At 44.8% G+C, this 25,900-nt stretch overlaps 1 protein-coding gene across 6 annotated transcripts in view; it reads left to right on the plus strand.

Annotated features, from left to right (window-relative positions):
• LOC138303601 (rap1 GTPase-activating protein 1-like) overlaps nucleotides 1–25,900 on the plus strand; it is a 256,978-nt gene that overhangs the window by 104,907 nt on the left and 126,171 nt on the right. For all 6 annotated transcript variants that reach the window (XM_069242891.1, XM_069242892.1, XM_069242887.1 and 3 more), the window contains 4 exons: nucleotides 506–541; nucleotides 2,209–2,256; nucleotides 5,568–5,606; nucleotides 16,920–17,102. In XM_069242891.1, the coding sequence (XP_069098992.1) occupies nucleotides 524–541; nucleotides 2,209–2,256; nucleotides 5,568–5,606; nucleotides 16,920–17,102 (288 nt within the window). In that variant the 5' untranslated portion in view covers nucleotides 506–523. The remainder of the gene's footprint in view (nucleotides 1–505; nucleotides 542–2,208; nucleotides 2,257–5,567; nucleotides 5,607–16,919; nucleotides 17,103–25,900) is intronic.

Here is a 25,900-nt window from a genome sequence, read left to right on the forward strand (position 1 = left end):
AAACTTACAAAATACAATTGTATTTTGCATTTTGCAACGTTTTTGCGTCGAAAAATGACGCAAATGCGGCTCTAAAAAGTTATCTTCTGGCCTCCCCAAAACAACTGACTTCACTGATTGGCTTCACTGACTGACCTCCAAACACAGTGATTACCGAGTGGGTTGGATTCCACTCTTACTTTCTTTTTTTAAAATCTTGGTTCTGTTTCACAGCTCGAACCTCTGAAGTCTTTGGGCCTGATTTAGAGTTTGGCAGATGGGGTTACTCCATCACAAGCGTGACGCATATCCCGTCCACCATATTGCAATTCTGTTATATCCAGTGGGGATCGTAATACGTCGGACAGGATATCCGTCATATTTGTGACAGAGTAACCCATCCGCTGAACTCTAAATCGGGTCCTTTGTCCTCAGTGCACGGGGATAGATTAAAAGCTGAACTAAACTGGTGAATACCTAGGTGGCACTCTGCTAGCCTGATAATCTTTTTGTCTCTTCTTTGCAGCCTGTTGACCTGTTTGAGATGATTGAGAAGATGCAGGTGGGTCCCTGGCACATGGATGCATGTGTTTGTGAGTGAAGACGCTGTTTACTGCATATTGGTTTTATAGATTCCCCCAGCATTAACCTGACACCATTTAGCTGCTCGTGTCTAATACCCACTTTGGTAGTGTCTAGTCCATTGCCTCCCTGTAATTTTCTGCATTGCTGATAATCTGTTTTCTGGATTTGTATCGTGAACCTGATGATTATGCAGCAAAAATAAGAAAATAACAACTGAAACAAAGAGCGTGGAAAGTAGGCGAGACCAAAACCCAAATGCAACAGATGGTGACAGAGGGGGAATTGACTAGAAAGGAAAAAGGGACAATAAAATTATTTAGGGAGGTTTCCATCATTTAGAAGGTTAATAAAGTATAGCAAATTGGGGGGCAGGCTCAGACTGGCGCAGAAAATAGGCCCGGGCACCAAAATAAAAGTGACTCAGATTAGTAAATCAAAGAGCTAAACAGAGGCCCATGTTTGCAAATTGGGGCAGTTTGTAACCTGGAAAGGCAGCCTGTAAACGTATTTTGAAGGTCTGAATGACTGCATGGATTTGAGCTTTCTGCAGGCAACGTTTGTGTAAATATCAGGAAAATGAAAGGCCTGCCTGCCGGGTACTGCCTGATTGCCCTACATGCCAGTCCGACCCTGTCGGGATGTGGGGGTCGGGCACTAAATCATAAGATGGGGGAGCCTGCAGAGGAAAAAGCAGGGCAGTGAAGTTGTGACAGGTTCCCCTCAACTCCTCTTCGACTAAATTTCACTTAACAGTGATATGCACCAACAGCTGTGAATTTGCATTTTATCCATTGTTTCTCCATTTGTACTTGTTACTGGTGCCATTCTGGGCCTCAAACTGTGATGGCCTTTCCTTATAATTAAGAGTTGCTTGTCTGTACCGTGGGATCCCCAGGTCAGCTCATGTAGTGTTTAGTGGTACATGTGAAGTCCTGTGAGGTGGGGCAACTCTCTCGAGCCACCACAGGTACTGTCTGATGACTTAACGGGGCCTCCCAAGGTCAGCGGCTCTGTGCACTACAGTGTGACGAGGACAGACCTCTCATGGACTGACACTGTCATCTGGTCCCCTGGTCAGGGCTTACAGAAGACAAGTGTCCTGAAGGATTTCATTGAACTGAAGTCCTTGAGAGAGTCCTTGAGAGGGACAGTGGCCGATGAGGGGTCCTGTGAGATAGTGGCCCTTTAACAGTGTCTTCACAATCTATTCTAAAAATAAAAATGATTTGTATCTCTCTTTCTGTTTCTTTCACTCTTCCTCCTTCCTTCTCTATTTCTGTTTCTCTCTAGTCTTTATTTTTTCTATCTCTTTTTCTCCCTTATTCTCTGTTTCTCCTTTCACTCTATCCCTTCCCCTTTTCTCCCTCTTTGCCTTTCCCTCTTTCTTCCCACGGTCCCTATCCCTGTTTCTTTCTCTCTTTCTTCCTCCCTCTCCCTTCCCCTCTCTCTTTTCCTCTTTGTTTCTCCTTTTTTCTCTCTTTCACTTACCATCTGTTTCTCTTTATACATTTTGCTCCCCTCTCTCCCTCCCTCTCTGTTCTGATTCCCTGTTTCATTTGCCTCCTTTTCCTCTCTCTTCTTCTTTATCCATCTCACTCTGTCTTTCTCACTGTGTATCTCTGATGTCCTTCTTCTTTCTTGTAGGGGAGTCGACTTGATGAGCAGAGGTGTTCTCTTCCTTCCCCTCTCAAGGTCAGTGTCTTGGGTATCTCCCATTACTGATGTGAGTGTTGTCTGGGAGAGTGAACCGTAAGGCTGGGCTGGTGTTCACTCAGAGCGTCGCTTCACATACACCACATATTCCAGTTTCTTAGTTTGTAATACCTACATCTATTCTTCTCCACTTTCTCCTTCTCTTATTCCCATCATTTCTTTCGCTTCATTTCTCCCTAACTTCTCTCTGGCTGCCTCTTTGGTAACATTCAGAACTTTCTAAACTCCCCAATACTTTTCATTTGTGTCATTTCTACCTTTCTTCCCCTTTCTTTTCTTTATTTTGTTTGGGTATCCCTTTTCTCCTCCGCTTTTCTTTCTTTCTTCCTTCTAATTCTTCTCTTTTCCATTCCACTTCCATCTCCCATCCTTTTCCTCAATCTCTTCTTTGTTTCCGTCTACTGCTAAACACTTCCTTCCTCATTGCTCCCCCCCCACATTATCTTATCTTCCTACATGTCCTTCCTTCTTTCCTGCCTTCATCCATCATTTCGAATTTCCCTTCCTGATTTTACCCCTTTCTTTTTTTCTCAATATCATTTACATTTATTTCCTCCATAGTGTGTATGTGTGTGTGTGTCTCTGTCTGTTTGTCAAGGATTTCTCATACAGATAAAGTTGGACATAACATATTCATAAGCACATCATAACTTCTGCAAAATGGTCCTTTGCTCACATGTAGGGACAGACCTACAAAGATGTCACTCATAGGGGGGTGGCGACCAATGTTTCTGTGTTGCCTTGAATGAGAGGGAAAAAGCAGGAAAACACCGTGGGCCCGATTTACACCTTTCCTGTGCCGCATTTGTGTCATTTTGTGATGCACAAACGGCGCAAACTTACAAAAATCCATTATATTTTGGAAGTTTGTGCCACTTTTGCATAAAAAAATGGTGCAAATGCGGCGCTAAAAAAGTATAAATATGGGCACTCTACGGGCTCTACTACGATATGCGGCTATCCTGTACTCTTCCTAGCATTGGTGCAAAATCAGGCTTCCTAACGCCACATCCACACCACTGCACCATAGTGTAAAGGTGTCTGCATGAGTCTAGCATAGATTTTGACTACAACATACTGTGCGGCACAAGAGGCTCTTAAATATGCCCCTATATCTACTACGATATGCAACTATGCTGTACTCTTCCTTGCGCCGGTGCATAATCAGGCTTCCTAACGCCACATCCACACCACTGCACCATAGTGTAAAGGTGTCTGTATGAGTCTAGCATACATTTTGTGCTGCAACAAACTGTGAGCAGACAAACTTTAAGACATTTCCAACTTTGGATGGGCTGTATGGTGCAGCACACGAGCAAAATGAAAAAGGTTTGGAGAATTAAAAACATTTCTCCAAGTTAATGTCAAGGTCAAAGAGGTGTTATTTGTTGGTGTAAAACCCTGTCTGCTACTGTTAGTAAACAGTGCTTTGCGTCATAAACCATGGGTGGTTGCATAGGAACGCATATGTACCACCCATTAAATATCTCTGAGATGCAAATTAATGCAAAGTAGTGCACAGTCAACATTTTCTGCTGTGTTGTGTCATTTTTGTAATGCAATCCTGATGCAAAATGTTAATAAATCTGCCTGTAGTTTGCATTTTTTAGAGCTGATTAGTCGGATCGAAAAGTGTGATATTTCTAAGTCTCCTTTCTATAGAATTACTGTCACACATAGCCCTAAAAACACACCTGTTAAACCCAAATGACCATGTAAGTTTACTACCTATAAGTAAATGTGGTAAGGGTTTATGGAGGGACATGCATCCACCCACAAACGAGTAAGCCCAATGCTATTCACAAACAGTACTACTAAACTTACTACACACAAAACAGCAGTGAGATACTCCAGCTCAGAGCTGGAGTAAGTCCAGTACCACACATGTCCAACCACTGGTATTGGAACACTGCCTCCCCCATCGAAAATAATTAATGTAGGGACTAAATATAAAAAAAACATAAGAAATAAAGTGAAACTAAATACAATAATTTCAAATAGTTAAAAATATAAAACATATAGGGGGTCATTCTGACTCCCGCCGGGCGCGGTCACCGCGCGCCCGGCGGGAGCCGCCAAAATACCATACCGCGGTCGGAAGACCGCGGCGGGTATTTTGAGTTTTCCCCTGGGCTGGCGGGCGGCCTTCAAAAGGCCGCCCGCCAGCCCAGGGGAAAACGACCTTCCCACCATGAAGCCGGCTCGTAATCGAGCCGGCGGAGTGGGAAGGTGCGACGGGTGCTACTGCACCCGTCGCGTATTTCACTGTCTGCTATGCAGACAGTGAAATACAAGCGGGGCCCTCTTACGGGGGCCCCTGCAGTGCCCATGCCATTGGCATGGGCACTGCAGGGGCCCCCAGGGGCCCCGCGACACCCCCTACCGCCATCCTGTTCCTGGCGGGCGAACCGCCAGGAACAGGATGGCGGTAGGGGGTGTCAGAATCCCCAAGGCGGCGCAGCATGCTGCGCCGCCTTGGAGGATTCTGACGGGCAGCGGAAAACCGGCGGGAGACCGTCGGTTTTCCTGCACTGACCGTGGCCAAAGCGCCGCGGTCAGAATGCCCTGCGGGGCACCGCCGGTCTGTCGGCGGTGCTCCCGCCGACCCTGGCCCCGGCGGTCTGAGACCGCCGGGGTCAGAATGACCCCCATAATGTAATGTTGAAAAAAAAACTAAAACTAAAACATTTGGTATTTGTTATAAAGTATTTTAACAGCTTTTTTTTATTTATAAAATAATGTAACATTCATTTTTATTAAAATGAAATTAATTCAAAAACCCTCACTGGGAAACTAAGGTGGCATAGGGCATAGATGAGTCATTTACAAGCATCAAGGCTGAAAGGGTGAGAGGCCAGTAGCCAGGGATTCATATATAGCCTGGTGGCCCAAACAGGTTTTAGTTCCCTTGTATGATTTGGTGAGCGTGGGCGGTATGAGTGTAGGAGTGGGCTCTATCCTGCAAACCGATAACTAAGCAAACCATGTGGGAATGTCTTGTATGTCAATGTAGATAGTGGGGTATTCTTATGGGGTAAACTTAGTCAAAGAACAACAGGGATCAGCACATAGGCTTGACCTTACAGACATGAATCATTATTGTTTGCAAAGAGGGAGAGTCGCTGTTCATAGAGATACCTAGCAAAGGAACATTTTATATTGTAAGAAACTGTGATTATTTTGTTCCTATCTGAATTGCAGGAGGATTGTGGCAATTCTGGTGTTGACTGGAAACTTATTGCAGAACTTGCTTCTTGGTTCAGCTTAACATGTTTGTTTTTATTTAATAGAGGGAAGAGGAGTACATCCCTTACCCCAGCATCCACGAGGTAAGCAGCCACATCAATGAGCAATGAAGCTTACAAGAAAACAAATCAATGTAATGCTGTCGTTGGAAAGATGAACATCTGTATTCACTATTCAGAACATGTGTCCAGCCGTGTCTGAACAGCGCAGCATGACCAATATCTGAAGTTTGACTGGGAGATCTTAGGTTATAAAGGGAGGACCATGTGAGACATTCCTGCACCATGTGGCTAGTGTAGGAAGAACCATGTAGGACAGCCCTGCACGATGTGGTTCGTGTAGAAAGGACCATATTGGGCAGACCTGCACCATGTGGCTAGTTAACAAGAACCACGTGGACAGCTCTGCACCATGTGGCTAGTGTAAAAAGAACCATGTGGGGCAGCCCTGCACCATGTGGCTGGTGTATCTGCCCACTGATGTTCAGATTACTTAATCTCATTATGCCGTTTTGTTCTTCCTCATTCCAAGCCTTCCATGCGAGGAGTCTCCTCCCTGTAGACACCTTTTAAGAAATTTCCTTCAAATGAAAGACCTTTCTCCTCCCATGAGATTCTCTATGAGAGCTTTTTACCCATCAGCCATCCCAGTACATATAATCAAGCCTGAGGCTGAAGCTAAGATCAGTTAGGAAGGAGTAAGGCCTGAGGTGAGGAGGGACAAATCAGAGTAATGGATTACTAGTAAGTAATCCGATTACCCCATCATTTTCCTTCTCTGTTCACATGCTTACATGTAAAGACGTACTGAAGCCATACAGCAGGTTTAAAGTGCACCAAAATAACACACTGATAACATCAAATATGTAAGTAACACCCATGTGGTTTTTTAATGAAAATATCTCAATCCATCTGCTTGAGACAGCAGCCCCTACCTGAGTGCCAAATGATAAAGGATTTAGGGCATTAACATCCAGCCTGTAGAGAGGCGCTAAGGTATATAAGGTATTTCCTATGTAGCTGCTTCACTGTTGTCTAAGATGGACCCACTGGGTCTGAGGTAGCCATACCCCCTTGTAGACTGACCGTGGATGTGTTCTGACAGCACTCTACTAGAGAGGTGCTCGGCTAGTGAAATGGTTGACCTCATCCAGTGACTTAGGGTAGAAGAGGAACTGAATCTCTTTCCAGCCGGGCCAACGTTAATAAAAAGTCTGTTCCATTGATGAAAGGAAGAAACTATCCAGAGAAACAGAAATAACAGTATTCAACCCAGGAGACCGAGTTGATTTCTGAAGGAGTCTAAGGGTTAGTATGAAAGCCCAGAAGAACGGTCTCAGTCTTGCTATAAAATGTAGACGTAACCTTAGGGACAATCCCAGAACCTTAACAAAGAGTCATCCTGTCTGGAAAATTAGTAGGTAGAGGGCTTGGTAAACCAATCACCCCATTTCACCCAACCTCCTAGCAGAGGTTGTAACTGTCAGAAGGTTGTTAAGGTCAGACGTTTGAGGGAAACCTCCCTTAAGAGCTGAAAGATCACCCCTAGCAGAACAGATGGAACCAGACAGAGATTCAAGGAGCAACCTCTTCCCTGAGGAATGGGTGAAGGAAAATATTTTAAGGAGAATAGACACTGAATGGAAACCCCCCCCAAGGCTGTCTAGGCGCTGATGGCCTTCTACAGAAGATTTGGCTTCACTTGCAACGAACCCCAGACAAAGCCATGTTAAAGGAGCCAAAGGGTTAGGCTTGGGTTTCACTCCCACAGAACCAGCCCTTTCTACAAACACCAGTTTTAATTGGAAGCCCCCATGGTGCCTGTAGGCTTAGTGAGTAGAAAGCTGCCTCAAAGCATGAACTGTAGTAGAAAATCTAATAGTTGCAAGCCGAATCGTTCAATCTCCCACTCTACTGGAGCATCCTCCGAACAGACAACCTCAAGAGGAAAAGAGAGTGAGAGGCTGGTGATACTGGAGGGATGTAGTCCTGCACAGAAAACATCTAGCGAAGGATCGTGAACCTTGATTTAATGGGACAAAACAGAACCTCTAGGATGGACCTATTACTGACCCTCAGGCAATGGGCTACAAGCTTTGGAATGACAGAAAGTGAGAAAGGCTAAGAGAAAACTCCTGGACCAGGGCCAGGTCAATGCATCCACCCTACAAGCACCCTCCAGCTCTAAACTTGAGCAGACTTCTCTTTGCAAACAGATTCCTTACAGGGTTGCCTAATCACTCACACATCTCCATAAACACAGTTTGGAATAAACAAAACTAGTGAGAGAAAAACATCCAACTCAAACAATCTGCTCTTGAAATGCCTACCCTCTTATGCGGGATGCTATGAATGAAAGCAGATGTTCATCTCTTCAAAGGAGTGTCTGGACAGCAACATCATTTCACTGTCTCCCCCTGGAACCATCCATCATATATGTTCCTTGATAATCCCTTCTACTACTGATCTCTACTGCTGCTACATGTGTCCCACAAATGGAGAATGTGTCTTAATGCAGAGTGGAAACACGCCCAGGGAACAACAAACAAGAGACAAGCCTACAGGAAGCACAAGAAATCAAAGTATAAGAACCCAGAATCTTCAGAAAGATGTCCCCTTTGCTCCAAACATTGGAGGGTTATTCAACATGCCCGATTGAATCTGCATTCAATTCCAAACAGATGCTGACTATTTAGGCATCAGGGCTGCTAAGTGAGTTTGGATCTGACATGGCTGGCTCTGGAATAAAGGCACCTTTTCCACATATGCCTAAAATCTTGTCCGGATTGATTGAAGGCCCCGAGTTGGTTCTAATATGGGTTTCTTGTGATTGTCAAGAAATACGTCTGGGGTCAACAGATTGCAAACATTCTCTATATCCACCAATGTCTGGATCATTATAGGCACATGCATCAGACGGTTATAGAAGTACTAGTAAAGAGAAACTCCCCTGTTCAAGGAAAGCGACTACATGAGGCAGGAGCTGGGAAACAACCTTGGAACAGATTTCAGGCTCAAACTGCTGATGAGGGACCTGAGAATGCAGTGGCGGTTTCTCTTCAAGGGCGTCGGGGCTCCGCCCCCTTTACATTCTCGGTGACAAATAATGCATGGAAGCAAAGCTGAAACTGCTTCCTTAAAACAACTTAATGAACACAGTGTATATACATGTTGAATTCTCTTTCTGAGGCTGCTCTACACTACGGAATGACCGTACTCCTTGCAGTGGTGACAGTGGAGTGACGCTTTCCTGGGCAGGCACAAAGTCTAGAGAATTTTGCTGGGCTGACAATCTCACAGCCCTGAGGCCTGTGAGGTCACAACTCGGCAAAGACACTAAATCAAAGGTTCAGTCTCCACCCCGTGATGACGTGGAGGTAGAGTTAGCTCTGGGCGTTTCAGATTCAAGCCCTGCAGCTCTCGGCCTCCACGTCAATCAGTGAGAGGAGACCATTGTCACCACACCCTTTTCCAACTCGTCACAGGGTGGGGTGGTACCAGACCCTGTGACGAGTGGGGTAGAGACTACAAGCAGGAAGCCACGAAATCGAGTGTGCGCGGTGTGTGAGCTGGACTTTTGAAGACACACTGCGCAGACTCGAGGTGCTGCTTCCCACGCTGCAGTTCATGCTGGATGCCTTTTGAGCTCTGGTATGCCTTATATTTACTGCCAGCAAGCAGACTCGTGGGGACAGTGAAGCAAAGAGCAAGTTGTTGCACATTGCATGTGCATGTGTTTATTTGAATTAGTCAGCATCCCTGAGTCCCGACTCGCCTGGCTTGAAGCTTCCCTCCATGTCACCAGGTGAGGCAACAAAAATGTCAGCTGGGGGTCATAAATAACGTGAAAGGGTGAATGGGTGTATGTGTGAGTGAATGGATGGATGGCTGATGGATGGATGTCTGAGTGAAAGGGTGGGTGGATGGATGTATGAGTGAAAGGGTGGATAGATGGGTGAGTAAAACAGTTGGGGGGTAAAAGTGAAAGGATGGATGTAGGATGGATGAGTAAAAGAATGGATGGATGAGTGAAAGAGAGGATGGATGGATGGGTAAAAGGGCAGATGGATGATTAAGTTCAAGAATGGATGATGGATGGATGAATGAAAGAGAGGGTGAAAGGGTAGGAGGATAGATGAGTGAAAGTGTGGATTGATGATGAGAGAAATTATGGATGCTTGAGTGAGTGAAAGTATGGATGGTTGAGTGAAAAGTCAGATGGATGGATGTGTGAGTGAAAGGGAGGATGGATGGATGGATGAATGAAAGGGAGGATGGATGGGTGAGTAAAAGGGTGGGTGGGTATATGAGTGAAAGGATGGATGTAGGATGGGTGAGTAAAAGAATGGATTGGTGAGTAAAGAAAGGATGAATGAGTGAAAGAGAGGGTGGATAAAATGGTAGATGGATGAATACGTTAAAAAAGTGATAGATGCATGAAAGAGAGGGTGAAAGGGTAAATGTATGGATGGGTGGATGAGTGAAAGGGTGGATGGATGATGAGAGAAAGTATGGATGGGTGAATGAAAGGGTGGATGGATGATGAGAGAAGGTATGGATGGTTGAGTGATGGTATGGATAGATGGAGTGAAAGTGTGGATAGATGGATGAACGAAGGAATGCACGGATGAGTGAAAGGATGGATGAGTAGACGAATGAATTGATGAGTGAAAGTGGGTTGATGCATAGATTAAAGGGTGGATGGGTGGATGAGTGAAAAAATGGATAGATGATTGAAAGGGAGGGTAGATAGATGGATTAAAGAGTGAATTGATGGGTGAGTGAAAGGTGGATGGATAGGTGGATGAGGGATGGATGGAAAGATTACGAGAGATAAAATGATGGATGGATGAGTGAAAGGATGGCTGAGTGAAAGTATGGATGGATGAGTGAAAGGGAAGGTGGATTGATAAATGGATTAATGGATGGATAAATGGATGAGGGAAATAACGGATGGATGAGTGAAAGGTAGGGTCGATGGATTTATGAAAGGGTGGATGGATCAATGAGTGAGTGACTGAAAAGATGGATGCGTGAAAGGATGGATGAATGATAGGTGCGTGGATGGATAGGTTTGATGGCTACATATTGAGATGAATGGATAGACTGGAAATGTATGGGTGGACAGACAGAATGGTGAAAGACTGAATGATGGATGAAAGAATGAATAAATGACAGAATGAAATGGTGGATATCAGCAGGCGAATGGAAGGAGGAAATGGGGAATGGATACAATTAAAACAGGAGCGCTCTTTTGGGAAGGGATGTGATGACTTGCTTTGCTTGCTTGGTGCCATATAGTAAGAGCTTTTGTTCGAAGTGCGTGGTGTTTCAATTTTTTGGCTTCTCCCTTGAACCAGCCACAGAGCAGATATAGTTAACGCTGGGCCAGAAGTCCCCAAAGGGCATGCAAACCCATTAAAACTCCTGCAGGGGAAGGTGCCAAGTGTGCGCACAGTTGTGACCGAAACGCATGCCAAACACGGTATATGTTGAAATTGCCCATTAACATGTTTAGGGGGCAGTGATGGATTCATCTGTTAGTGCAAACATGTTGTGTGGCCAGGGAGACAGATTCTCTCCAGACACCATCTTAGTGTTGGTGTAAAAACAGACAGTACAATTAACATGATATATGTGATTTAAAACCATGCTAGCCACTGTAGTGCACATAATACGCTATACGATAACATGTAGGGGGTGTGGGGGTGGAGAAGGACTCAACCACTAAAGTAATCACGTAATATTGCAAAGGAAGGCTAATTCTTCACTAGTCCCCATCCGCTGATCCGTTTTAAGTAGCCCACAATAATGTGGAAATAACATGGATTGTACTTAGAAAAATGGGTTGGTGCCAAATTGAAAACACTGAAATGGTGACTAGCATCCCAAAAATTGCCATGCTCCCCACCCCCCAAAATGTGAACCTCTTCCTCCCCGGGCCACGCCCAGCCCCACCACTCTCAAACTTCACCAACCGCCACTGTGAGAATGTGCTCGGAGAAGGGTCAGCACACCCGGGCATCCGACGCAGATGCGGACGAGAGAGAGCCGCAACAGCCGCGCTGTATCCTGGATTTATTCCAGAGATTGGGCACCTTCTGTGCTTTGAGTACGTTTTGGATTCATGCTGACATTGCTGTATGGAGGATGGACTTCTGGCTCTTCTTACTGTATGGAAAATGTGGATGTGTCCTACGCCCTTGTCTCAAAGTCCCGAGGAGCCTCAAAAGGCAAGTGTGGAAACGCATCAACCATTTCTTTTTGCGGTGTTCCTCAATTCACTCATAAGAATGAAACCCAAGTATCCCCTCAACCACAACCTTTGAATTAATTAGGACACCTACAAACCTAAATAGCTAACAAGGACTACTTGGAGCACCGGATCATTTTTGTTTGTACAACATATGTTGCGCATGTCTTTTCCTAGGTTTGCTTATGTAAATCCTAATAAATTGTTCCAAAGGATTAGGAATGGTGTGATATTTGTGAGATACTATTCGTGGCAAAATAAAAACAAATTAAGTTGCACAAACAAATTATATTTCATTACAATAGTGATCAGTTCCACTTTTGTTGAATCCCTTTAGAGGTGTATCGAAATGTTCCCTATAGAGAACCCCTCATAATGTGTGAGGATAAGGAGATAGGCATATTCCAAGTCCTACACTGCCAAAAATTCTCCTTTCTTCATTAAGACAATAACACTCTGAAGTGTGTCCACCTTGAAATGACTAACTCCTTTCATGTGGATGATTAGATTAAATCCTCCTGCAATCCTTGGCACGAGGCATGAGGATATACACACCTTCAATATTATTCTTGTAGAACAGGAACAAGGCCAGAAGTCTCTGTAGGACACCTTGTAGTGAAAAAGCAAGTGTCTCCTCCAACGTCTTTCAGTCCTGCAGAATGGCACCATTAACACCAGGAATTGCAGGCCGTGATCTAGGAAGTGGATAGTGGAACTGAGACCAGCGCTAGTATAAAACACATGCTGAGGTTCTGCTGGAAGACTGGATTTTACTTCAGGTAAGAATGGACAATATCTAATCCTTCTTTGTCCAGCAGCCGTCATACTCCAAATTACCGCTAGATGTCAGCATTGGTGTGTTTATGTAAGTAATCAAAACGTTTCCAGTGTTCAGCTTTGACAAAGCGCTACAACGCCTTTAGAATGCAAACGATTCCCCACCCAAATGTTTCGTAATGCATTCGTACAGTGTCAGAAACTGTACGGTTAGTGCAGTGATGAAAAAACATTCAGGGGCATATTTATACTTGTTTTGTGCCGAATTTACGTCACATTTTAACGCAAATTCGGTGCAAAACTAACTCCTTATTTCTACACTGGTGCTAGACCGTCTAGCACCACATTTATGGAGTTAAAGTCATTTTTTGGACGTGGAAACCTACTTTGCGTCAATGAGATGCAAAGTAGGCGTTCCCGTGCAAAAAATGACTCTAATCACGCATGGGAGGGGTAAAAAAATTGAGGGGTCAAAAAATGGTGCAAACCTTGCTTTGCACCACTTTTTAACACCAGGGCAGGTGTTAGGGGACCTGTGGGCCTATTTCCATGGTGAAACACCATGGAATAAGGCCACAGGTGACCTCCTCAGGCCCCAGGGACACCCCCACTCACAACAGAGGGACAGCGGAGGATGGTGGAACCCATCCCAGGTAAGTATTTTTTTTTTAAGTGCCATTGGGGGCCCTGAAATGGGCCCCCCTACATGGCACAGGGTGCAGTGGCCATGCCAAGGGGACCCTGGTCCCCTTAGCTCGTCATTGGGGTGGTGGGCATGACTCCTGCCTTTTCTAAGACAGGAGTCATGTGGTATGGATGGTTTTGCATCAGAAAATGACTCTAAGCAAGTTAAGTATTTTTTTGGTGCAAACCCCCCTTCTTCCATACCGCTAGCCCCACCCGACTAGCGTAAAAATTTTTTACGCAAGCCTACCCTTTGCACTAGCTTGCACCATTCCATAAATATGATGCCTGGCTGGTGCACAGAAATGGTGCAAGCCGGTGCTAAACCTTTTGGTGCAAAACTGCGTTAGTGCAGTTTTGCACCAAAAAGTATAAATCAGGGCCTCAGTTTCATAAAAATACCTCTATGTCCCTAAAATTGTCTAATACACCCCCTGTTTTAAATTTGTGGTATTCAAAAGTGTGGGGTGTTTGAATATTAATTTCTCTATGAAACTGTGGTCACCAACCGGGGGTGCATTAGCGTGCAAGTCACAAGGAGGGCCATTGCCGCCCCCACCTCTTGTGAATCTCAAAGGATCCTAAAATGCACGTTGCAGATTTGTATTTTTCAGTTACAAAGACAGCAACGCTAGCTATACAAATATTTAAAAGCCCTTTGTGCCCCCAAAGTGTAATTTTATTTTTTACACTAAGGTGGCATTAAGGAGGCCTTTCTCCCATGCCATGTTTACAAAGTGGCACAATGCCTGAATTGTGCCACTTTGTAACCCCTTGCGCCAGATTATGGCTGTTCCTGGCATGATGTATGCAAGGGGGGTGTTCTGATGCAGGGAGGCCTGAAGAAATGTCGCAGTGAAATTTACATTTCACTGCGCCATTTTTTCGGTGTTTTTTAATGCCTGCTCAGAGCATTAAAAAAGACGCACCCATTTTAATCAGTGGATCTCCCTGTGCTTTACTGAACTAGCGTAAAAATGTATGATGTTAGTGCTGCAAAGCACCGCAATAGCAGCAAAAATGTTGCTGTTATTGTCCTAACGACTGCCGTGGTGCACCATATTGTAAATATGGCGCAACCATGGTGTTGATAGGTGGGACACGAGCGACACAAGAAAAATGGCGTATCGGGACTGATGCACCACTTTCTTGTAAATATGCTACAGGGCTTTAAGTGGGATAAAAAAAATAGGGGAGCTGTGTAAGGGGTGTGGTCTATGTAAATAAAGGTGTGGCTTAAAGCATGTTAGCTAAAAATCCCTTCTTAGCATAGTGTGCCGCACTACTGCCATTTTGCTGCTTCTTTCTGTTACGGCATCCAAATATATCATATAACTGACATCGCGCTTAAAACAAGGCAGGATTATTGGCTTTATCAATGCTTCAGTTCAGAAATGATGAAACTGTGAAATAACTATAACGAGTCTCCTTGAAGTTACATACAAAGCAGTGACGGGTGGTACTGCTGCCAAATTAAGGTGTTTTTTTTGCAGTCGGAGAGTGAGTGCAAAAATGGAGAGCCCAAAAGGGACTGCTTGTTAGAACTGCCAGTGCTGAGCACCGGCAGGACCCGGCCCACTGAAAGCCCTGCCAGAGTATGTCTCTGAAGCTTTACCTGTCAGTGTCCTGCAGCAGCCCCCTCACTTAAAGTGCAACCCCAGGGGCTCTGCTTGGTCAGTAAGATTGGAGGGGTGGGATCACCAGATTTTCCAACAATCGGGCTGGCACGCAATGTTGTGTGGATTTGTAGGAGTACTAAGTGAGAGAAAGCAAAGGGGCATATTTAAGAGGCTGTGATGCAGTGCAGTGTAGCAAGTCACCTTTGTGCAGGAAGGGGCATCTTCCTGCACGAAAACAATCCCCGAGGCAGAATGCATCACATATCAAAAGAGGAAGTAATGAGGAGAAATAAATATTTCTTCTTGTTACGCCTTCCCTGGGAAGGAGTAACATTTTGGTGCATTTCAAGGTTTATCAATTCTGGTAAATCTGGGAATGCGTCAAAAGACATGTGAGCTGCTTGGGAACACACACACAACGCCCATTGACTGCCTTTCCAGGGCAGAGTAAGGCAATGCATCGGTTTGCGCTGCGTTGCTTTACTCCAGATTTATCGAGCCACTCAGGATCTTGAAAAGAGGTCTTTTGTGGCTTCATAAACCTCACTTAAGGTTTGCGCTGCACAAGTACCACACTGCATGGTGCAAATGCAACATGAACTGGCTCATAAATATGTCCCATGATATTTTGTAAACTACCAACATTTTTGAAGACTTTCAAAGCAGAGAGGTGTGCGTTTTTTCTGTATACATGGAAAACTCCTGCTGAATACTACAGACCAGTCGAGGGTCGCGGGGTGTGGAAGGGGCAGGGCGGCACGCAGAAGGGGGGAATAAACATTAATTTAATAAACATTTTTTAAAAACCCTTACATTCACTTGCAGCCATGCCACTCTACTCCGCTCCTCCATCGCAGGCTGCAGGCACAGGCTCCTCGCCTGCCCTGCGGCCAATCCTGACGCTGCCCAAAGCAGCATCTGGATTGGCTGGGAGCGCCCAGCCAAGGCACTCCAGGCAGACTCGGAGCCTGTGCAAGCTCTCTCCAGCCCAGTAACTGTGTTGTTGGGCTGGAGAGAGCCTACTGCGCATGTGTATTTGGCCGGCCCGAGACGGCCAGCCAAACACACATGCACTCTGAGGGGGAGTGCTATGCACTCCCCCTCACTGCCCGTCATACCCATGGTATTGCCTCTTTACAAGAAAACAATCATAAACTCAGTTCATTATTGTTTTCTTGTAAATGTTTTACAGCTGTTGCTGCTGGCAGGGGGCGACACTCCTCCGCATTAACAGATGAGCTGCCCCTGCAACAGACACCCCAATAAAACCCAACTGAAAGCACCTGTACCCAACTGTTTATCAGAAAATACTTTTACTAGGGTGGTGTGACACCCAAACACCCCTCCGAAGCTACGCTCCGTTTGGTCCATACTCTATCCACGCCTAGAGCTCACCATCAGTATGGAGGATATGGTTCCCTTCCAAAGCCCTTAAAATCAAAGGATTGATACTAAGGGTTGGGTTCATCATGATGTCATTCACTGGTCCCATTATACCTCTTTCGTTATTGACCGGCAACTGTAAACTTGAATCAAGTGTTTGTATAAATAATTTTATTCTTTATTTCTCTTTCTTTTTCCACCCATTTTTATTTCTTTCATTCTTTCTCTTTTCCCATTTTCTTCATCCTTTTCCTATTTCATTTTCAGTCTTTTTCCTTTATTCACCTATATTAGCCCCTCCCTTTTTGTCTGTCCTTCCTTTTTCTCAGTTACTCACCTTTTCCAACCTTCATTGTTCCCCCTTTCAGCCCTTAAGTTGACTTTTTCTTTCAAGCATAATTTATTTTTCCTTTTATCTGTCTTTTTTTAAATTTCTTTTTCATCTTTTTGTTTCTTCATCATTGTGCTTATTTCATTTTCTTTTCTTCTTTCACCACTCTCTTCAATCTAATCTTCTTCCCTCCCTCCCTCTTTTCTGCTCCTCTCATCTTCCCTTTTTTATTATGTTTTCCTCTGTTATTGCTATTTATATCTGTTTCTCTGCTTCTGGCGTCTTACAGCCCTCTTTTCTTTGTATTCCCTCCTGTCTTGCATTTTCCTGTGCCTTGCTATCTCCCCAAGGTGTTGCAGAAGGGGCGTCCTTACCCGCTTATCATCCTGCCCCAGTTTGGGGGGTACTGGATAGAAGGGACATGCCATGACCTCCCAGATCCGACATCCATGGAGCTCCCCTCCCCCTGCACCAAGCTGAAGCTGGAGTGCGACCCGACGGCCAAGCTGTACCGCCACCACTTCTTAGGCAAGGTAAGAGAGCTCAAGGAGGCTCAGCACGTGTTGTGAGGAGGAGGGCGAGTGGCGGCCATCCTAAAATATTTCATGGTTCATAAACATTCAGCGCTGTGATCAGTGGGTAACGGAGACCCTGAAGCCCCGGCAGTGCAGTGGGGTGGCAGGGTTTTTTGGTTTGGAGGGAGGTACCCTCACCCTCTAAGCCATGCCATTGAATGCCTTTCTAAATGCGTGACATGGCATGGAATAAGATGTAGTTAAACACTCAGGCAAGCCACTATGTTTTCCAGAGCAGGCCTTTCAGCGTAGCAGGGGAGGGGGCAACGATTCTCTTGTGGTTCTCTTTGCACATTTCTGTCTAATTGTGACTTCACATCTTTGGTCAATTGAGGTAATTTGACGAGAGAAAAAAACTTTTTATATGAAAATGTATGTATATGTTTGTTATTGTTATGTATGTTTTTATAATTGGTTGTTTTTTATTGAAATTTATCAGCTTTGAAGAAGTCCAGTTTGGACGAAACACGTGTCGGCTGTTGCCTGGTGTTCATCATATGATTGTTGTAGTAGTATTTGTGATGTTTTTTTTTTTTTTTGTATGTGATTTACAATAAAAAATGTATGTATTTATATTTAATTATGTCTTTATAGACCATGCTAAGAGAACCAATTATCATGTTCACCAACTTGTAACATGTTTTTGTTAAAATAATTGAGAATTCTGTAACCTTGTTTCTAAGACATAATTGGTCTTTTGAACTTTGCATATAATTGATGTGTTTGTGTGCTCCACTAATGTTTTCTTGGGGGGGCAATGATTGACAGCGCCCCCATTGAGCCCAAGACCAATTAATATCTGTGCAATCTGGGAGATGCCAGGGTCTCTCAGGACATTCAGCAATGGCGTCCCATCATTTCACGTTATACTACTGGCTGTGGTTTGGAGAAAAACACAGGAGTGCTGAAGATTATCAGGGTCATTGGAATTATAAAGCAGGAGAAGGCCAAAAGATGTGGCAGTATTGAGTAATTTATGTGGCAAGAAAAGACAAATTATTCAGCATAATGTGGCACATTTTGTAATAATAGTACTTCATTATTTCATCATTTTTAGGTTGAGCGTAAACATTTGACGTGTTGTATACTTTTAAGTATACTTATACTGTGGTTCAAAGCTATTTCATTTGTTGGTTCCAGTGTCCTTCAAATATCCTTGCTTGCTAGTGGTCATTTCCACCTCATTGTCCAGACTTTTTCACTTTGGGAGCAGCACCAATTACTGCATAACTACGCTATGTCCTGTTTATCTCTTCTGTAGGGGACTTGTTTTGTAAACTTTTTGGCTGTTCATCTTACACTGTGGGTGTGTGTTCCAGAGCATCCACCTTGGGCAAGTCCCTCCTCCCCCCAGCTTCCTCTGAAACATAAAACCAACAACAAAGGGGGGCTTTTCCAGGGCCAGATCACCCTTGTTTGTTGGGGCCATAGCTGGAAAAGACCATCTGCGCTGCCTCGGAGCTGCTTAAAAGGGAGTGCTCTGCTGATTAGTAACTGCAGGCATGATGCTTGTATAAGCATGATTCCACAAGCCTGCATTTAAATAAAACAAATATGCAACTTAGAGTTTATTTAGACAAACTAAATACATTGGAAAAAATGAGAAACAGGCAGAAAAACACACATAACACTGCGAGGGCAGCTCTGGGCCCCACAAGGCTATAACTGACATTGCCTCTTTAAGGGGTCCCTTGAAACCACCTTGCTCTGTCTAACTCGATGAAATGCGAGATCATTGTTGCTTTCCCGGGGCCGTACTTTGTCGGCTAGGAGCAGTGTGTTTGTGAGATGGCAGGCAGGAAAAATACTCTTTAACGATGGAGGAAGACACTTGTGCTAAAGAAGCCTTTTGCCCTGAGAAGTAACACCGCTTTGGTGGACGGGTAAGGTGTTAACGATCTTGCATCTATCGTTGCAACATTTGTTAGCAGCAGAGTTGTTTAAACACTCGGTGAAAGCTCAGATGTACATCTTTTCGCAAGCATTCCTATGTGTTTACCCAGATGCATATAGCTGCCATAGCCATAACTGCTTTTTACAGTAGTGGGGGCGACTGAAAACACTTCTCCAACAGGTGAGGGCGATGGATCACATGTGGGTGATGGCTCCTCTCCTGATTGGATGTGAGAGCCTGGCCTGCTGATACTGTGAGTAGGGGACAATGAGAAGTTAAGCGACTGGCGCCCATCGGGGACCAGGTTGAGGAGCAGAAGTGGGGCTCACTGGCTTGCCTACCCTGCTTCTGCCACATTGTATACACCAAAAGCTGGCTTAGATCGGGTGAGCATGCGGGCCTCCCATCTAGCAGAGCCTTGCGCCAAGCAGTGATGGGGAATGCCCCGGGTAGGGAAGGGGTGTCCAGCAACAGCAGATTTGTGCCTCGCTCACCGCGAGCATTGCGGGTTCTCTTTCCTCAGAGTGGAGAACAGAATGTTCTGCTGCTCACTCAGGAATACTCCTCACAGCTGATGCACCACCCAACCACCCCTCAAAACATTTAACTTTATAGGGTGCGCCGCATCCTCATGACAAAAACACCTTGGGATCACAACTGTGTGGATTCTGATCACTCTAAAGATGAATGTTGAAGTAAACACTTTAGGTGTTTGCAGTGCAGGACATTGTCGCAGTGTGGCTTGGCTACAGAATGTAGACAGCTCTGACTGCCTCACATCAAATTTAAAAGCCCAACAGTTGGTTATTAAATATTATCCTGGTTCCTGGGCTTTTTCACAATGGGTTTCCTTATTGTGTCTTTGCACACTAAGCAAAATCGGATTGTGCGTGAAAAATATAAGGATTGAATGCACCTCGTATCGCAAATGAACATGCTCGCCTATAAAGCCCCTCCATGCTTGAAATAATGCACATCTCCATCTTATAATCGGTAACTATATGAAATCACACGACGAACACTGATAACAGCTGAAAATCCACCAGAACAAAGTTGTTTATTAAATCAGCAGCCTTGAACTGCATTTCTGGCCCCACGCCCTATGACTTCCCTCTGATTTTTTTTTCATTTTAAAGAAAGCCATCCCAGTAAGATGCGCAAAAATGTACTTCTTAAATCTATCAAAAAGTCAAAACTAGTTTCCCACCTTGTCCTGTCTTTTATAGGGTGAAACTTGAGTTGGATTGACTTATACACAGCTCACTTACAGATCCACGCTGACGTGATATTATGTTTTATGTGTTGCAAACATATCACGCTTTGGTAGCACTGGACTCGATTATTTTGATTTAGTTAATGTTTTCATTAAAAAATAAGAACACACTCCTGGCACACAACCTTTTGTTTTCACAGACAGTTCACACATCAGCAGTGCGTGTATGAGATTTAAGGACGGAATGCTAAAAGTGCATTCTTCCGAATGTGGACACGTGTGGTGTGCGCTAGTATGAGTAGCCGAGGATAAACAGGTTGGAAGTGACATATAGAACTTTTGATATCTTCTTGACATGCCTTTATTGATCTGGTTTTACTACCATCATTGGTTTAAAAAGTTACTGTAGGACTTGATGGGCACACACCTACACTTCTGATCCAGAAGGTACATTTGCCACAGATCCCACACGTCCGATGTAACTTACTGGCGTTATTAAACCCATTCGTTCTGAGCTTACCAACACCAGAAGTGTAGTCAACAGTGAGGCAAACATTTGCATCAATAATTGTTTCTAATTCCAATGCATTGTATTTGGTATTTGTTCTGTAATTACTAACACCAGAATTACAGAATCTTGCGAGTGTCCATTTAATTGAATTTCGTAGGTCCTTATGTCAGGTAAGTGCATCCTTGATTTGTTTGTGATAGAAGGAACTCAGTATTATCCAAGGTGACAGAAGGCAATTGTTTCTTATGGATGTATAATGTAGAAGTCAGGAAAACCAACGTGTTTCACCAACATGCCACTGGCCAGCTAAACGCTTTGCATTTTCTGCATACGGGCTAGTCACTGAATTGCCCTACAATGTGAGCTGTAGGACAACTCTTATTCCTGGACTTACCTGCTAGAGGGGAAGGTGCTTTGTATTTTAAAATAATGGGCACTTGCAAAAGATTTCCAGGAGAACCCTGAGGTACCCCTCTTTCTTGACCTTGGACATAGAACAGTAGGATACTTGACAGGCGGCATTGATCACCACAGCAGGGGCTCATTTTTAGGTCGAGTGCGCAAGCGCTCTACCTGTTATATGTATTGTGGGCTTTTAACCACGCCCACCTCAGGCCCATCACTTTCACTCGTTCATGGGCTTGCCTTTCAAAAACCCTTTGTTATCATTTGTAAATGCTTTATGTTTGTCCCACCTTAGGGAGGTTTTGTTACCGCCTTGCAAACTGACCTTGTTACGTGGATAATTGCATGATAGCTGATATGTTTGACTATGACCAAACTTCTTTTTCATTTTGTGTCTCTCCTCCGTGCTCATGGCAGCTATGGAACTTTGAATCAACTCGCTTATGTCAACTAAGCTTTTACTATTCATTCTCTGGTTGAGAAAGCTGTGCAAGTGTTATTTCCACTGTGTACCTCACCAGTGCAGTACTTGGCAGAAAGCACACTTGCCATGTCTTCTACTGATCCTTACTGCAAAAAAAGCCCACGCTGCTATGTTTAAGTGTGTTGTTTATTGGTAACATTCCCTCGTCTTTTAGGTGTTTTTCATCTAGCTGGACACTGCTGTGTCCAATTTATGTGGCAAGAAAAGTCCATTTAGGAATTTACAGCACAATAACTCTAGCTCAAGCAAAGGCAAGACCCATTGCATTGCAAATGCTTATGAAACTTGGTGACACTGCCAGAGTATTGGTTGTAACGCACTAGCACCCACCCATTTAACACCCAAATACAGAAATAAGCAATAGAAAGGCGATCAGTCTGGCTTTGCTTAGGGGCCTTCCACTGCGCAACAACACGTTTTGCTGCATTTTTTGTAACTTTAAACCATTTGACCTAAAAATACATATTGTTTGTTAAAATATGAAGATTATGTGCCAGGTGATGGATTATGTTGCAAATGTGGCACAACTATAATTAAGCAAAAATTGCTGTGGCCACTCAATCACATAATTCCAGGAGCCCTGGTGATTACGAATTTAGGGCCTGATTTAGATTTCGGCAGATGGGTTACTCCATAGCAATGGTGACAGCCTGTCAGCCAAAACCTAAATCCCATGATATCCTGTGGGGTTTAGATTTCGGCGGACGGGCGATCCGTCACTGTTGTGAAGGAGTAACCCATCCGCCGAAATCTAAATCATGCCCTTAATGCTTTTGATCCATAATCCCAAGCAGGTCTTATAGAATGGCCAAAGTCATACGTACAGGCACTTTGACACTGAAGGCGATGCTTCTCTGTTCTTTGATCATTTAAGCCCCATTATGTGGTGTTTGTTATTTTCAATGTGCCCCGTACAAAAGTTACCAGACGAATATGTGGCAGAGAATGAGGAATAATAGTTTGAGGACACCAATATAATTCACCTAGTTATTCCCAATTTCTTAGTGGCCCTTTAGTGTCCAAATCTTAACACTTTGCATGCGTAGGATGGCCGAGAGCTGTCCGACGCCTGAGTGCTCATGTGCGTTGGATGGCTCCTGGCCCACAGGGCACATGAAATCCCTCTGGTGCTGGCACTAGAGGGATTTCACTTTGATATTTCGAGTCTCCAGCAACCAAGGCAAAAAATATCCCCTACCTGCAATGACGATCGGCAACTGTGCACACGTCAGTACGGAGATTTTTTTTTAAAGTAAAATGAAATGATTGGCACATTTGCTTTCATGTTCTTCGGCGGTCAGGGGCATATCTCAGTCCCCTGAGCACCGATTTCAACGAGAGAGGTAACGTTGGAAAGTGGAGGATCTCCCCTTTCCAACGATACATTTTTCTAGTGGATTCCTCCTTGGGGATTGCCTCGGGTGGGTGATTCCCAAGCAGGGATCCACTCCAGTATGCCACCAGGGAGTGGAGGAGCGGCCCTTAATTTTTTAAAATGACGTTGCCTTTATGTCCCTCTGGGTGGCAGATGCTCCCATCATCCCCCCAAAATAGGACCAGTCTTTCTGCAGCCCCTTGGGGGCAAGATGGGGGTTAGAAAGCCCACTAGACACCATGGATTTTTTTTTAACAAAGAGTGGTGGGGACTGCCCAGAATTGGCCCACCCCCAAAAGTAGGCAAAGTCTTTGTGGCCACTGGAGGTTAATGGGGGTTATTGTCACCAATCTTCCCCCCAAGGAAGCAGATATCCCACTGGGGACCTGGATTTTTTTTTAGATAGTTCTAGGGGCTGCCCAGAATGGGCACAGCAATGCCCCAACTCCCCCTAAAAATAGGCACAGCCTTTCTGCTCCCCACAGGAGGAAGAATGCCCACTAGACACCAGGATATATATTTTTATAAAGGTGGGGGCTGCCGCCATGGGCATGCCCCCACCCCGCACAACTGGGCACCAAAGTCTTTCTGACCCTCTGAGGGACAGATAGGGTAATTACCCCCGATCTGCCCCTGGGCGAAAGGGGGGGAGAAAGCCCACTAGATGTCAGCAAACATTATTTTTAGAAAAAGAGGGGTGGGAGCTTCCCACTATGTGCATGGCCATTCCCCCACCTCAAATAAATGGGGACACAGTCTTTCGCGACTCCCCACCCCCTGGGGGGACAGACAGCCTACTAGATGCCAGGGAATTAAAAAAAAGGAGGGGTGGGCATGGTTATACCCCCACCCCAACTGAAGGGGGACAACAGTCTTTCTGCTCAGACTAAATCATCTCCTCTCAATGGCACGCAAGAGAACGTTTGACTCTTTGGGATGTTGATTTTACATTTGGGCCAGGAGAGCTTGGCTAACTCCCAATATCGTCAAACTTGCAATGGTGAGCAGCTGCACATTTTGGACTTGGGTAAGCTGCCACCTGGAAAAACCTACTACACTCAGGCACTTCTTAAAACTAAGCATCTGGGGGAGTCCAGGGTGGTGTGCTTCACATGCACCCCACACCATTTCCTTACCCACAATGCCCTGCAAACCTCCAACTTTGCCTGAAATAGCACATTTTCCATACATATCTGTGATGGAAACTCACGTAATCTGCAGCAATCCACAAAATTCCTGCCACCCAGCATTGCCCCATCTGTACTGATAAAAACTCTGTCCCACTTTGAGTGGATGCCCAAAGGAGAGTCATCCTAAAACACATGAAAAAATGTCCCTTTTTGACCCACTTTGGTTCCCCCTCAATTTCTAGACGTTTGGCCTTCCCTGTCGCAGGCACTTGGCCCACCTACACAAGTGAGTGTTAGAAATTGAGTTTCTGGTTGGCAGTCAGTTTACACTCTGTCCAAGCAGGGACACTCAATCTAGTCGGAGCAGCTTGGCACAAGCAGTCTGGTAGAGGAAATATTTGATGGCCCTGAGACTTCAGAACAGAAGGCAAGCTCAATTCAAGCCCTTGGAGAAACTTCACAAGCATGAATATACCATAGAGTCCAAGCATTGCCCTCTTTCAGGCAGAAGCAGCAACTGCAGGCCAACCCAGCAAAGCACCGTCACAGGCAAAGGGGCTGTATTCCTCCTCCAGGTCTTTAGCTCTTCTACTTGGTAGAGTTTCCTTTTGATTCCAGAACTGATCTAAAAATCTGGGGTTTTGGGTCCACTACTTATACCCCTTTCTGCTTTCAGAAGTAGGCAAACTACAAAGGAAAGTCTCTGTCGTCCACAAGACCCTGCCTTGCCCAGGCCTGACCCCAGATTCACACTAGGAGGTTGGAGACTGCATTGTGTGAGGACAGGCACAAGCCCATTCAGGTGTAGTGACCACTCCTTCTTCCACTCTAGCACAGATGGCTCATCAGGATATGCAGGCTACACCCCAGCACCCTTTATCTCACTGTCTAGAGGGGGGTTACAAACAGCCCAACTGTCAGTCTGACCCAGACAGGGAATACACAGTCAGGCAGAGTCACAGAATGGTTTAAGCAAGAAAATGCCCACTTTCTAAAAGTGGCATTTTCAAATTGACAACCTAAAAATCTACTTTACCAAAATATGTATTTTTAAATTGTGACTTCAGAGATGCCAAACTCCAGATCTCTTTCTCTGCTCCCAAAGAGAAACTGCACTTAAAAAGATTTTTAGAGGCAGTCCCCATGTTAACCTAGGAGAGAGACAGGGCTTGTACCTGTGAAAACCAAATTTGGCAATATTTCACTGTTAGGACATGTAAAACACATCAGTACATGTTCCACCTTTAACCAACACTGCACCCTGCCCATAGGGATACCTAGGACCTACCTTAGGGGTGCCGTACATGTATAAAAAGGGAAGGTTTGGTCCTGGCAAGTGGGTACACTTGCCAAGTAGAATTGGCAGTTGAAAACTGCACACAAAGACACTGCAGTGGCAGGCCTGAGCCATGTCTACAGGGCTACTCATGTGGGTGGAAAAAACTGTGTTGCAGGCCCACTAGTAGCATTTGATTTACAGGCCCTTGGCATCTCTAGAGCACTTTACTACGGGCTTACTAGTAAATCAAATATGCCAATCATGAGAAAGCCAGTTCCCCATACAATTTACACAGAGAGCACTTGCACTTTAGCACTTGTCAGCAGGGGTAAAGTGCCCAGAGTACCAAAACTAACAAAAACAAAGTCCAGGACACAGTCAAAACATAAGAAGCAGAGGGAAAAAAGACAGGGGAAACCACACCAAGGTTTCAGGTCTAACAGTGTGGTATCATTTTAAACGGGA

This window comes from Pleurodeles waltl, chromosome 7 (genome assembly GCF_031143425.1).
Source record: "Pleurodeles waltl isolate 20211129_DDA chromosome 7, aPleWal1.hap1.20221129, whole genome shotgun sequence".
Classification (NCBI taxonomy): domain Eukaryota; kingdom Metazoa; phylum Chordata; class Amphibia; order Caudata; family Salamandridae; genus Pleurodeles; species Pleurodeles waltl.